General features: G+C 36.8%; 1 protein-coding gene across 1 annotated transcript in view; it reads left to right on the top strand.

Annotated features, from left to right (window-relative positions):
* LOC109057216 (kinesin-like protein KIF21A) overlaps positions 1–14,936 on the top strand; it is a 121,083-nt gene that overhangs the window by 25,932 nt on the left and 80,215 nt on the right. Inside the window, 15 exon segments of the mRNA XM_042715940.1 lie at positions 2,166–2,315; positions 2,414–2,548; positions 2,676–2,855; positions 3,008–3,123; positions 4,363–4,558; positions 5,108–5,297; positions 5,380–5,443; positions 5,607–5,816; positions 7,145–7,207; positions 9,637–9,721; positions 9,811–9,925; positions 10,674–10,862; positions 13,200–13,399; positions 14,020–14,127; positions 14,220–14,288. Of these exon segments, the coding sequence (XP_042571874.1) occupies positions 2,166–2,315; positions 2,414–2,548; positions 2,676–2,855; positions 3,008–3,123; positions 4,363–4,558; positions 5,108–5,297; positions 5,380–5,443; positions 5,607–5,816; positions 7,145–7,207; positions 9,637–9,721; positions 9,811–9,925; positions 10,674–10,862; positions 13,200–13,399; positions 14,020–14,127; positions 14,220–14,288 (2,070 nt within the window).

Raw genomic sequence — 14,936 nt, 5'->3', positions numbered from 1 at the left:
GCATGATATATAAGTGCTATAACAGTCTCAGTAGCCAAACAGTTTGGGAAACATTACTATTTTTAAATGTTATAATGAAAAAGAAAACTCTTCTGCTCATCAAGAGCAAGCAGTTTATTTTTATCAAATAATAAATGAAAAAAAAATAGTAGAATACAAAAAGTGTGAAAATTAGTTACATTTTAAAATTATTTTTTTTTTTTTTGAAATAGAATTTAAAAGTGAAAAAAATTTATTCAAAAAAAGATGGCAAGAGCTGAATTTTAAGCATCATTACTCCAAGCCTTCAGCTGCTCGGATTGAGTTGGGGCAGGTCCATTCACCAGGAGGAACATTTAATTTAAAAGTCCGTCTAAAGTGACTGTATTCTTTGGGATGAAAATCAAGCGATGTTGCACTTGCAGAACGCAAGCTTCTAGAGGGCACACAAGTTGAAGTAATGAATTTAGGTAAAGGGGTGCAGAGCCAGTGGTGGTTTTGTAAGCAAACATCAATGCACTTGAAATTTTATGCGCAGCTATTGGTAGCCACTGCAAATTGATAAACAGAGGTGTGACGGTGTATTATTTTCGGACTCATTAAATACATTAATCTTGCTGCCGCGTTCTGGATTAATTGTAAAGGTTTGATTTGAACTGGCTGGAAGACCTGCCACATGTTGCAATAGTCTAGCCTGGGACAGAACAAGAGCTTGAAAAGGAACGCAGCATGTTCTCTCTTCTGCTCATCAAGCTGCATTTTATTGATCAAAAAACAGAAAAAACACAGTAATATTGTGAAATATTATTACAACTTAAAATAAATAGTTTTCCACTTTAAAAAAAAATAATTTTCAAAGCTGAATTTTCAGGCATCATTACTCCAGCCTTCAGTGGTCACATGTAACATCCAGTCTATCACATGATCATTTAGAAATCATTCTAACTGATTTATTATGAGTGTGGAAACAGGTTCTGCTGTCTAATATATTTGATGAATAAAGGTTAAAAAGAACTGCATTTATTCAAAAAAAAAAAAAAAACAGTTTCTAATAATATATATTCTAATAATATATTTTTCTTTACTATCACTTTTTATCAATTTAACACATCATTGCTGTAAAAGTATTGATTTTATTTAAAAAAAAAAGTTATGACCAGTAGTGTATATTGTTTTACAAAATATTTATATTTTTTTCTCTTTTTTTTTTTTTTTTTTTTTTACTTTTTATTCGTCAAAGTATCAAAAAGTATCACATGTTCTGAAAAAATATTAAGCAGCAGAACTGTTTCCAACTTTGATAATGAATCATCATATTAGAATGATTTCTAAAGGATCATGTGATAATGATCCTAAAAATTCAGCTTTGCATCACAGAAATAAATGATAATTTAAAGTATAATACATTTAAAAACTATTATTTTAAATTGTAATAATATATCACAATATTACATTTTTTTTTCCTGTATTTTTGATCAAATAAATGCAGGCTTGATGAGCAGAAGAGAACTTCTTTCAAAAACATTAAAAATATTAATGTTTACAAACTATTATTCCAAAACATATAAATCAATATATGTGTATATATAGCTATATATAGATGAAATATATATATATATATATAATATATATAATATATATATATATTAGATGAAAAGGTTCATTTAAAATATAAAAATGAAAATTGTACTGAAAAGTAAAGGCAACATTTGGCAAAAAGCCTTGCCAACCAACTAAAACAAAATAAAATAAGTAAAATAAGTTGTACTACAACTAAAAAGAAAATACAACTAAAATTTGACCAAATGACAAAATGATATAACAAAATAACAAAAAATTTAAAATTAAAATGAACATTGAAAATTTTAAAATAAAAGGTAATTCACAAAATTAATAAATACATTAATGAATAGTATATAAGTAATACTGATTATGACACACACCAACATATATACATATGTAGCTAGTAAAACAAAAGCACATAACAGAATTGCTAAAACATTTAATTACACTTAAATAACAGCTAATTCATAATGTTAATAAATACTAAAATAACACCTGCTTCAAAGACTGTAATATAATATATGTAAGAAATCTGTACAGAATATGCACACAAACAGTGCAAAAATATTCACTGTATAATTAATATTGTATGGTCTGTCTTCTCTCTGCGCATGTATCTTCAGCTGTATAATGAGGAGGTGTTAGATCTCTTCGACACCACGCGTGATATGGAGATGAGGAAGCAGAAATCGCACGTTAAAATCCACGAGGACGCCAGCGGCAGCATCTACACTGTAGGCTTGACGACACGCACTGTCTCCTCAGAGACCGAAGTGAGAGTCAACGATTTCTTTTCCAAGATGTCGTACCCATATATAATGCATAAAGTGTAAGTGACTGTACTGAGGCGCTCTCTGCCCGTGTGCTGTAGATGATGCAGTGTCTGAAGCTGGGCGCTCTCTCCCGCACCACTGCTAGCACTCAGATGAATGTACAGAGCTCTCGATCTCACGCCATCTTCACCATTCACATCTGCCAAGTGCGTGTTTGTGCACCCGCTGAAGACGTAAGTACCGTTTTGAATACAAGTAATTGGGACCACATTTCTACAGCCGCCATATTTAGTAGAAACACACCAAAATTATGGCTGGAAAACATGCCGTTGTTGAACAAATCATGCATGTTTTTCTCAGCCGCCAGAGCAGGACGGTGAAACGGACAATCGACTGGCCAACAGCTCGTCTGAGGTGGAAGAGTTCGAAACGCTCACAGCCAAGTTTCACTTCGTGGATCTGGCTGGATCAGAGAGACTCAAGAGGACAGGGGCCACGGGCGACCGAGCCAAAGAGGGCATCTCTATTAACTGTGGATTGGTCAGAATGAGTAATATTATTAAACAATGACACATAATAAAAATGTATATTAATCTTCTACAGATATCTTTAGCCTAGAAAGATTTAACACAAGGTGAACTGAAACTGAACATGGGATTTTTTTCGGCCGATTTATTCTGGCTGTGATGCAGCTGGCATTAGGGAATGTCATCAGTGCTTTAGGAGACCGAAGCAAACGATCAACCCATGTGCCTTACCGAGACTCCAAACTCACTCGCCTTCTGCAGGACTCACTGGGCGGAAACAGGTCTGTGTGAAACTTGTTCACCCAAAACACAAATTGACATCCTGGATACCCGGATGTCAAAGGTTTGCGAGTTCCGTTCTATCAACTTCCGTCAATTTTTAGTCTATAGTTTCTGGACTTAGATCTAGATTTTTTAAAAATAAAAAAAAAAAAAAAATACTGAATATAGTTAAAAACATGTAGCCCTGTGTCATTCAACATTTCACCAGGTTATAATCTCAAGCTTTTTGCATGATTTATTTGTAACACATTAACCTCGAAACCTTAAACCTTTTCAGCTCTTTCTGCAAACGACCTTGTATAGTTTGTATGGCGTAGTACCCCCCCCCCCCAGATCTATAGTGATATGCACAGCACCCAAAGATAAGCCTATCTGCATCACATTATACGCTAGCCATTCATCGCAAAGATAAAAAGGGCGCACAGGAAACAAAAAATTAAATGAGAACGGCCGCATCTGAGGCAGGTGCATCACATTATACGCTTTCATCAACTTTTACAGGTTATATAACGTTTGCATGATTTTGCTATATGGTATAGTTGGTATGGGGTTAGTTTTATAGCGATATGTTGTTAATATCACATTTGGGCCAAAATTCATGATAGATAAAACGGATTAAACGCTTATGCACCCGGAGATTAAAATGCCGATTCAAAAGTAGGTTGGCTAGACGGCAAATAACCTACTCCGCTCTTCAAACACACAAACATGCATTGGCCTTTACAGACATAGTGTTTGGAGGTAAAGAATAATACGCCCGTGACATCAGTTATTTATTTACCCTTGCATTGCGAAAAAGTGGAGATCTACCTTCAGGCTGTGCGCGGCGCGTCAATCTGAATGGAGGCGGGAAGTTACGAAGTTTCGCTTAGAGCTTAAGGATCCAGTGGCGTTACGAGCTTTAGTGAAAAGCACTTGTAATACTTATCATTGGTTTTAAATAAAAGTAGGTTGTAAAAACTAACCTCTGATTTAAACACACACCACAAACGCAATAATAACAAATTATAATAGAGATATGAAGTTTGGATAATTTTTCACAGCACACCTGACTGTGCTAGGGTATGGCAACTGCCATACGGAAACGCCACCTCTGGTCAACATTAGGAAAGCTTTTTTTTTACAGTGTATTGCAATTCAGCAGACTTTTACCACATCCAGACAAAATATATTTATTTGGCACTGTAGCATTAGTCAGTATGAGTAAATAAAGCTGGACATTTTCTCCGGTCTCTCAGTCGAACAGTGATGATCGCCTGCACCAGCCCATCAGATCAGGACTTCATGGAAACCTTGAACACACTGAAGTACGCTAACAGAGCACGCAACATCAAGAACAAGGTGGTGGTGAACCAAGACAAGGCCAGCCAGCAGATCAGTGCACTCAGGACGGAGATCGCCCGGCTGCAGGTGGAGCTCATGGAGTACAGAACGGTGAGATTCTGCTAACAACTAAAAGTATAGCTCTGATAGCAAGATGTTAGAACCTTATGTGAGCTGTCTTTCAGTTCCAGCATTTCTTCAGAGTTTCCTCAAAATATATAGTTTAATCATGAAATTGATGGGTCCTTTACATGCAATCTGCTGTTTATCATTTACTTCATGGCACAAGTTGATTGGTCTCTACTCATTCTGCAGCCAGAGAGATGCTTGCTCAACATTTAGATATTTTGGTTCATAGTTTGCTGTAAGCTGGTCCTGCAGCACACTTTCAGAGTTCCTCTGGAACCCTCCACCTCCCCAGCACCACCTGTCTAGATCTGCTGCAGGATTTATGTACTGTATCTTACATGCCTACAGCAGTGTGTCTGTGTATCTATTCACAGTAGCAAGCATACGTAACAGATCTAGTAGGCCACGACCAAATACATTAAATTTGTCATATCCATTAGCATGCTAAAACTATTCAGTAACATAAACAAAGGTGACTTGAATTGACTTGAATGTTTGGTAAATGAAATAAAAGCGTCTTGTGTTTCTCAGGGGAAGCGTATGGTTGGAGAGGATGGCCTGGAAAGCATCAGCGACATGTTCCATGAGAACTCAATGCTGCAGATAGAGAACAATAATCTGCGCATGCGTGTGAAGGCCATGCAGGAAGCCATCGACGCTCAGGGCGCTCGACTCACGCAGCTGCTCAGTGAACAGGCCAATCAGGTGCTCTCCAGAGCAGGTACAGCACGGCAAACACTGCCAGTCACAGACTTCCTAAGATGTCTGATAGATGTTAACAGAATAAGAATTATGTTTTCCAGGTGAAGGCAGTGAGGAGATTGGAAATATGATTCAGAATTACATCAAGGAGATTGAAGATCTGAGGTAGTTTTACATTTTTGCTGACATCCTACTGTATGTAAGGCTAATATTATAAATCTATACTGTTTTTGGTTGTGCTTTTATACCTAATAATGTAGAACTGCTGATTAAACTTTATTTATGTATTTAACAAAACATGCATGTACATGTTTTGTGTGTGTTTCAGAGCCAAACTTCTGGAGAGTGAAGCAGTGAATGAAAACCTGAGGAGAAACCTCACACGGGCATCCAGCCGTCCTCCGTTTTACGGAACCTCTGGAAGTTTTTCTCCGGCCCTGCTGGGCCCCGACCCGAGCCAAGAGACCTCCGACATCATTGAGATCGCCAAGAAAGATCTGGAGAAACTGAAGAGGAAGGAGAAGAAGAAAAAGAAGAGGTAAAAAGAGGGTGAAAGTGATCTCAGTGTGAGGTGGTATAGTAACAGTCTGAGAATCTTTTTTTTTCCCGTTTTTTAATTTTTTTCCAATTTAGTTTGTATCCATTTGTTGTGAGTTCTGAAAAACAACTACTAGTACAAAAAGTACAAAAACTGAAAATATATGAAAAAAATGATGAAAATGGATGATAAAGGATAAAAAAAATGCACAGATGAAGCAGCAATCACACATCTTATACAGAACATTTGCTCTTCAATTTGCTGAATCAGTGCTCAAAGCTTCCTGTCTTGTGAAATTTTTGTATCAAAGTATCCTCTTTTTTTTCACAATGTTTTTGTGTTGTTTTATGCAATGGAAGACTAAATCTAGTGAACTCTAGTAGACAAAAAACCCTACAGAGATATCATATCAGCCATAATAAATATTGAAGGGATCATGAATTGAGAAATCAACTCTACTTTTGATATATCAGAGGTCATCGTACTAAAAGAATATCATGTAAGTTTCAGAACTGAAAACGTCTGTGTTACTGAAATTAAAGCTTTTATTGACACCAGGCCCTGCGAATGCCAGAAGAATATCAATGCCTAATTTTGTAGCCCCGCCCACTGATTTAGACATGATATAGTAGGGAAATAACATGAGTGGTGCTAAAACAGATCGAGCAACCAAGCAATAAACATGCCGTTGAAGATTGCAAAATGTTGTGCAGTGCCTGGTTGTGGAAGAACACAGTCGCTATATAACCTTCCTTCAGATTCAATATTAGGAATGAGTGGTTCAACTTTATTTTTAATTTTTTCGCATGAGGAAAACATTGAGCGTTTGTTCGCTTCATTTCACCGGTCGACTTTGGATTTGTGTGTCACTATTGCTTTGTTAGAGATGGCTTGATTTGTCCTGATTATGTGTACGTGTAGGCTCACAATATGAAGGACACAGCTTGTCAAACAGACACACAGAAAGGTAGTTTATGATGCAAAACTGTTATCTAATCATAGCAGTGGGTGTTTACTTCTAAGTCTTCAATGCAGCACTCCCATAAAAAACAGCGTTTCTCGATCCAGCCTCAAAACCTGCCTAATATTTATTGATTGTGATGTTTTACATGTAAAAACCATGCGAACGTCATAAGTGGACCTCAGACAACAGTATAAAATAATAAAAAAGCTAGTTCATGACCCCTTTAAGATGATGTGCCCTTATCCACATTGAACATCTTTGTGACCAACAGCCGTCTGTACTAATGTGTGCACCGTACCCTCTCTATCTGTCTCTCTGCGCTCCTCGTTTCCTCTATTTCACCCTTCACCTCTGACCTCTGAAGACTCCAGCAGCTCCTGAGTGACAAGAGAGAGGAGGATGAGGAGGAAGAGGTGGAGGAAGACAGGTTTGTCCCTGTGTCTCTCTTTCCCTTCTCAGCCCTTTATAATTACCCATAACCCCCTGTGTTTCATCTCTGCTTGCAGTCTTTAAATTCTGCTTGTCTTTCAGCAGGTAGTTTCCAGCCTTGGAGAACAACCCAGAAAATGTTTATACTTCATTAATGTCCTTTGATATATACAGGTGCATCTCAGTAAATTAGAATGTCATGGAAAAGTTCATTTATTTCAGTAATTCGACTCAAATGGGGAAGTCGTAGCCTAGTGGTTAGAGAGTTTGACTCCTAACCCTAAGGTTGTGGGTTCAAGTCTCAGGCCGGCAACACCACGACTGAGGTGCCCCTGAGCAAGGCACCGAACCCCCAACTGCTCCCCGAGCGCCGCAGCACAGTTCGGGTGTGTTTTCACGGTGTGTGTGTGTTCACGGCTGTGTGTGTGCACTTTGGATGGGTTAAATGCAGAGCACGAATTCTGAGTATGGGTCACCATACTTGGCTGTACTGTATGTCACGTCACTTTCACTCAATGCGTGGTCGTATTAGATATAATGAAGGGAGATTTGAAAGACTGGACTGGACTGGAGACTGGACAAATTGTGAAACTTGTGTATTAAATAAATTCAATGCACACAGACTGAAGTAGTTTAAGTCATTGGTTCTTTTAATTGTGAAGATTTTGACTCACATTTAACAAAAACCCACTAATTCACTCTCAACAAATTAGAATACTTCATAAGACCAATAAAAAACAAAAAACAAAAAAAAAACATTTTTAGTGAATTGTTGGACTTCTGGAAAGTTTGTTCATTTACTGTACATGTACTCAATACTTGGTAGGGGCTCCTTTTGCTTTAATTACTGCCTCAATTCGGCGTGGCATGGAGGTGATCAGTTTGTGGCACTGCTGAAGTGGTATGGAAGCCCAGGTATCTTTGACAGTGGCCTTCAGCTCATCTGCATTTTTTGGTCTCTTGTTTCTCATTTTCCTCTTGACAATACCCCATAGATCCTCTATAGGGTTTAGGTTCATTCCTTGACACGTCTGTGTGTGGTGGCTCTTGATGCCTTGACCCCAGCCTTAGTCCATTCCTTGTGAAGTTCACTCAAATTCTTGAATCGATTTTGCTCGATAATCCTCATAAGGCTGCGGTTCTCTCAGTTGGTTGTGCATCTTTTTCTTCCACACTTTTTCCTTCCACTCAACTTTCTGTTAACATGCCTTGGATACAGCACTCTGTGAACAGCCAGCTTCTTTGGCCATGAATGTTTGTGGCTTACCCTCCTTGGACAAGGGTGTCAATGATTGTCTTCTGGACAACTGTCAGATCAGCAGTCTTCCCCATGATTGTGTAGCCTAGTGAACCAAACTGAGAGAACATTTTGAAGACCCAGGAAACCTTTGCAGGTGTTTTTAGTTGATTAGCATGTCACCATATTCTAATTTGTTGAGATAGTGAATTGGTGGGTTTTTGTTAAATGTGAGCCAAAATCATCACAAAACAGAACCAAAGACTTAAACTACTTCAGTCTGTGTGCATTGAATTGATTTAATACACGAGTTTCACAATTTGAGTTGAATTACTGAAATAAATGAATATATTATATATATCGTTTTTCAAGTGCAGGTTTCCATACGGTTAACTTGTAATGCTCTCACCATTAACACTGAACAGATTTAGTTTTTATGATGATTTTCAATCCTCTCTCTGAAGTTGCTGCTGTGCTTTGCTGACTATATGTAATTGACCTCCGTTATTATTGACTAACCACTGGCACAGTGTCAGTTTAGTTTTATTTATATTTTTATATGAACTTTATTTCAATTAGCTAAAACTGTTTTTAATAGTAAAACTATTATTAATAAATAGGGATGCACGATAAATATTGGCACGATATTAATGCGCATCTCGTCAGTAAAGCCGGTTCTGTAATCAGCGGTAAATCTCTACACGTGCGTGCTTTCACATGGAGCAGCATTTACTACACAGAGCCGTTGTTCACTGACAAGCTGCGCAAAATATGATCGTGGTTTTGTGCAGCTTGTCAGTGATAAATGGCTCTGTGTAGTAAATGCTGCTCCACGTGAAAGCACGCACGTGTAGAGACTTACCGCTGATTACAGAACTGGCTTTACTGATGAGATGCGCATTAATACCATGCCGATATTTATCATGCATATTTATTAATAAATGGTTTGAGTAAAGTAGAAAGTATTGAATTGTCTGTTTTCAAAAGAGCAAATTCTGTTTTTAATAATATGTTACCATTTAACTTCTCTGTTGCATCATGTGTCTGTCATAACACCGTGTTATTTTTCCTTCCCGCCTAATTTTCAGTTTTTCTGTTTTGTTTCAGATAATCTATGCTGCATAGTGTGTGTGTGTATATATAAACCTTACAAAACAGATTTGAATGTCTAGTTTTGATTTTTCCTGCAGTGCCAACAAAGATGAAACACTTGACGGTGAACAGAAGATTATCGAGATAGAGCAGTTAGAATCGACCAATCAAGAGCCAGAGATGGTATGCTTGACAGGCCGCTTGCCCTATCAGAACACATTTTAAGGATGGAGCTCATCATTCAGTCTTTGACTTTCGATTGTTTTCCTCAGGAGACCAGTGACCGTGAGGAGGGAGATGGAGAGGAAGACGAGGAGGACATTGAGGAAGAGGAAATGGATGCAGAGGAGAGCTCAGATGAGTCTGACTCTGACCTGGATGAGAAGGGTACTGATTTTTACTGTGAAAAAATAACTAAACCTTAATATGATTTGGAAAACGACTGTTTTTAAAAAGACTTCAACTTGTACTAAAAGCGCTATTTGATGAGAATTTTCATTAAATTCTCATTAAAACATGATTTTAGTAAGTCAGATCTGTTTATTTTATATTTATCTTAAGTAATGAAGAGCAAGAGTTTAGCTGTTTTCTAAATTTACAATAAAGCACACGTATAATATGCAGTGCTACTTTTTAAAACAAATTTCAATTTAAAAAGAGGCCTGAAAATGGCAAAAACTGCACAAAATTCGTAGAGGAAATTCAAAATGTCTGACTTCCTGTTGCGTTTAGGATTTCGCTCAAAGAGACTTTTTTGTAGGTATTGGGACATTACATGAATGTTCTGACTTTTGTACATATATGTGAAACATGGTGGGAGGGGGGCTTCTTTGAAGTTTTATAGGTGGCGCTATCAAGCTATTTTGCCACGCTCAATTCTGAAACCCATATCAGATGTAAATTTTCACCAGTTCTAAAGCGTGTGCAAGGTTTTAGTTTTCAAGGAGTTTTTCAATGTACTGTTTAGGGCCCTCAAAAATGCAATTCATTTGGGAAAGAAGAATAAAAGAAGAATCGGGAGCAATTCCAGTAGGGTCCATCACACTGCAGTGCTCAGGCCCTTATGATGCCTATTTAATGCCTTTCTTCTGTAAACATAATTTTGAAGTGTTTTTTGTTGTTTTCGATTAATTAGAGGACTTCCAGGCAGATCTGGCCAACATCACGTGTGAGATCGCCATCAAGCAGAAGCTGATCGATGAGCTTGAGAACAGTCAGAGACGTCTGCACACGCTCAAACAACAGTATGAGCAGAAACTCATGATGCTGCAGAGCAAGATCAGAGACACGCAGCTGGAACGAGACCGTGTCCTGCACAACATGGGTAAGGACACATATGCCACAGCTACGCTATATGATGCACGATCAATGTAATGTGTATGGTCAATGTAATATCAACACAAAATGTCAGTAACAGCTCAGTTTAGTTTCCATATCTGCAGTATTTCTAACTGAACCGGAAATAAATACAGGGTAAGGTTTTATTTTTGTTCATCAGAAATAGATTGAGTTGTAAAAAGTGATCATTACATACGAGAATGGAGCCTGGTATTTTGAGGGGAGGGGTTGAATATACAGGTGCATCTCAATAAATTAGAATGTCGAGGAAAATTCATTTATTTCAATAATTCAACTCAAATTGTGAAACTCGTGTATTAAATAAATTCAATGCACACAGACTGAAGTAGTTTAAGTCTTTGGTTCTTTAAAATTGTGATGATTTTGACTCACATTTAACAAAAACCTACCAATTCACTATCTCAACAAATTAGAATACTTCATAAGACCAATAAAAAAAAATAAAAAAAACATTTTTAGTGAATTGTTGGCCTTCTGGAAAGTATGTTAATTTACTGTACATGTACTCAATACCTGGTAGGGGCTCATTTTGCTTTAATTACTGCCTCAATTCGGCGTGGCATGGAGGTGATCAGTTTGTGGCACTGCTGAGGCGGTATGGAAGCCCAGGTTTTCTCTTTGACAGTGGCCTTCAGGCTCATCTGTATATTTTTGGTCTCTTTGTTTCTTCATTTTCTTTCTTGACAATACCCCACAGATTCTCTCTGGGTTCAGACTGTCATGGTGAGTTTGCTGGCCATCAAGCACACCAACACCATTGTCATTTAACCAACTTTTGGTGCTTTTTGAGGCAGTGTGGGCAGGTGCCAAAATCCTGCTGGAAAATGAAAATCCGCATCTTCAAAAAGCTGGTCAGCAGAAGGAAACATGAAGTGCCTCCAAAACAATTTTTGGGTAAACGGGTGCAGCAGTGACTTTGGTTTTCAAAAAACACAATGGACCAACACCAGCAGATGTGACATTGCACCCCAAATCATCACAGACTGTGGAAACTTACACATGGACTTTCAATCAACTTGGGCTATGAGCTTCTCCCACCCTTCCGCCAGACTCTAGGACCTTGGTTTCCAAATGAAATACAAAACTTGTTCTCATCTGAAAAGAGGACTTTGGACCACTGGGCAACAGTCCAGTTCTTCTTCTCCTTAGCCCAGGTAAGACACCCCAAGGGGTGGCTTAACAAGGGGAATACGACAACTGTAGCCAAATTCCTTGACACGTCTGTGTGTGGAGGCTCTTGATGCCTTGACCCCAGCCTCAGTCCATTCCTTGTGAAGTTCACTCAAATTCTTGAATCAATTTTGCTTGACAAATCCTCATAAGGCTGCGGTTCTCTCTCGGTTGGTTGTGCATCTTTTTCTTCCACACTTTTTCCTTCCACCAACTCTCTGTTAACATGCTTGGATACAGCACTCTGTGAACAGCCAGCTTCTTTGGCAATGAATGTTTGTGGCTTACCCTCCTTGTGAAGGGTGTCAATGATTGTCTTCTGGACAACTGTCAGATCAGCAGTCTTCCCCATGATTGTGTAGGAAACCTTCGCAGGTGTTTTGAGTTGATTAGCTGATTGGCACGTCACCAAATTCTAATTTGTTGAGATAGTGAATTGGTGGGTTTTTGTTAAATGTGAGCCAAAATCATCACAATTAAAAGAACCCAAGACTTAAGCTACTTCAGTCTGTGTGCACTGAATTTATTTAATACACGAGTTTCACAATTTGAGTTGAATTACTGAAATAAATGAACTTTTCCACGACATTCTAATTTATTGAGATGCACCTGTATATATACTTAAGTATCTTTTTTAAGTAATCAGTTATTGGAGTTTAATGAAAGGATTATGGAAATGTGTTTTTTATTTGGGACAGTCAATGATGAATAATTCATAATGTGGGCCCAGAAACTAAGTAAATAGGGTTAATTTTGATTTCATGATGACTTAAAAAATGAAAAAAAAAGTTAAAAAATCCATTTCGTAAACATGGCTTTCAGCGCACATTCAATACTGCCAACATGTAGATCAGGTTTGAGTCTGGCCTGCAGCAAACCCACATAAAAGCTCAAAGTATTTCTGTTATATTTTTATTTTGTTGTTTATGTTTTGGTTGTGTTTTTTCTGTGTTTTTTGCTTTGTTTTGTTTGGTTTTTATGTTTTGCTTTGTTTTTTGATTTATTTTTTTTTGTTTTGTTGTTTTTTTTTTGTGTTTTTGTTTTATTGTTTTATGTGTTTGTTTTGTTTTGGTGGGGGTTTTGTGTGTGTGTGTTTTTGTTTTATGTTTTTGTTTGTTTTGTTTTGTTGTAGGCTCTGTGGAGTCATGCTCTGAGGACAAGACCAAACGGATAAAAGCAGAGTACGAGAAGAAACTCGGTGTCATGAACAAAGAGCTCCAGAAACTACAGGCGGCTCAGAAGGAACACGCTCGCCTACTGAAGAACCAGTCACAGTACGAGAAGCAACTGAAGAAACTACAGCTGGATCTGGCAGAAATGAAGAAAACCAAAGTGAGAGTCACCATGGAGACATGGCTGTGCACTGAATCACTGAAAATGCTGGAATCACCATTACAACATAAAAAATTCATTACAAACAGCGCCTCCCAGTGGTCCACGGATGCAACACACTCACAAAAACACAATCAAAAATACAATAAAAATCACATTTAGTATATATATATATATATATATATATATATATATATATATATATATATATATATATAATATATATATATATATTATATATATATATATATATATATATAGTGAAATTAGGACCAAGTAATGATCAAGTACATGATATGCAAATTATTAAATGTAATTTATCACAGTTACATAATATATTTTTTAATCACATAATATTTTCTGTAAAAATAACCCAAATTAAGATAATTCAAATTAAAGATTAAATTAATTGACATTAACTATGAAATTAATTGAATATTTTGCTATTTTACTATTTTTGCATGATATACCAGTAGTACTGTTGCCGTTCTAAACTTATATACTCTTGTATAGTAGCAGTAGTCCACACTCTGGTATGTCTAATTAGTTTGTATGGTGTGAATCCTACAGTTAATCCAGTATTGAAATGAGCTGACTGTTCTTATGGTGACTGTTGTCAGGTGCGTCTGATGAAGCAGATGAAGGAGCAGCAGGAGAAGAGCAGGATGGCCGAATCCCGCAGGAACCGAGAAATTGCCACTCTTAAAAAGGACCAACGCAAACAGGAGGTGCATGATAGGAAAATAACACTAATGCAGCATGAAAGAGCCAATTAACGATGAAATATGTTCAACTTGTCTTGTGTTTTTCTCTTGTACAGCATCAGCTAAAACTGCTTGAAGCTCAAAAGAGACAACAGGAACTTATTCTGCGCAGGAAGACTGAGGAGGTGAAATATTCCCCTCAATTTTGCCTCTACTATACCTCCAATGTGTGACTCATTGATGTTTGATGCACACTGTAATATTTATTAATTTAAAATATATTGTTAAGGTTATACATTTCATTTCTTTAAACCTGCAAATACCCTGAAAATAAAAGTCACTTGCTTTGATATTTTTTGTTATGTAATGCACATAAGCAGATCAGTGTAGTTACTGGTACCTAAAATGCAAGCTGCTGAAAATAGTTTGGTAAGTTAAATGTATATCAATTAAAATAATATATAAATATTTAATAAAAACTTAAATTAAAAAAAAAAAAGAAAAAGAAAAGAAAAGAAAATTAGGAATGTTGCCCTGTCAAGTAACTAAAATTAAAAGTCAAAGTTGAAGAATTAAATTAATATTAAAAACTAATTAATTAATATTAAAAAAATAATAATAATAATAAACGAATACAAATAAAAAAAAAAAACACAAATTAACAAACTAAAATTACAACTGAAAATCAAAGCTAATTCAAAATATTGATTACTATTAGAATATTACAGAAATAATACTAAAATAACACTGTTGCACTTATACACTATAATACGCTTATGTTTTGGCAACTAACTGAAAAAATAAGTACTAAAAATGATCAAAAATAAATAAAT

This window comes from Cyprinus carpio, chromosome A25 (genome assembly GCF_018340385.1).
Source record: "Cyprinus carpio isolate SPL01 chromosome A25, ASM1834038v1, whole genome shotgun sequence".
In the NCBI taxonomy this organism is placed as follows: domain Eukaryota; kingdom Metazoa; phylum Chordata; class Actinopteri; order Cypriniformes; family Cyprinidae; genus Cyprinus; species Cyprinus carpio.
Note: the sequence above shows the minus strand (reverse complement) of the source record. Positions and strands in the feature narration are given on the sequence as shown.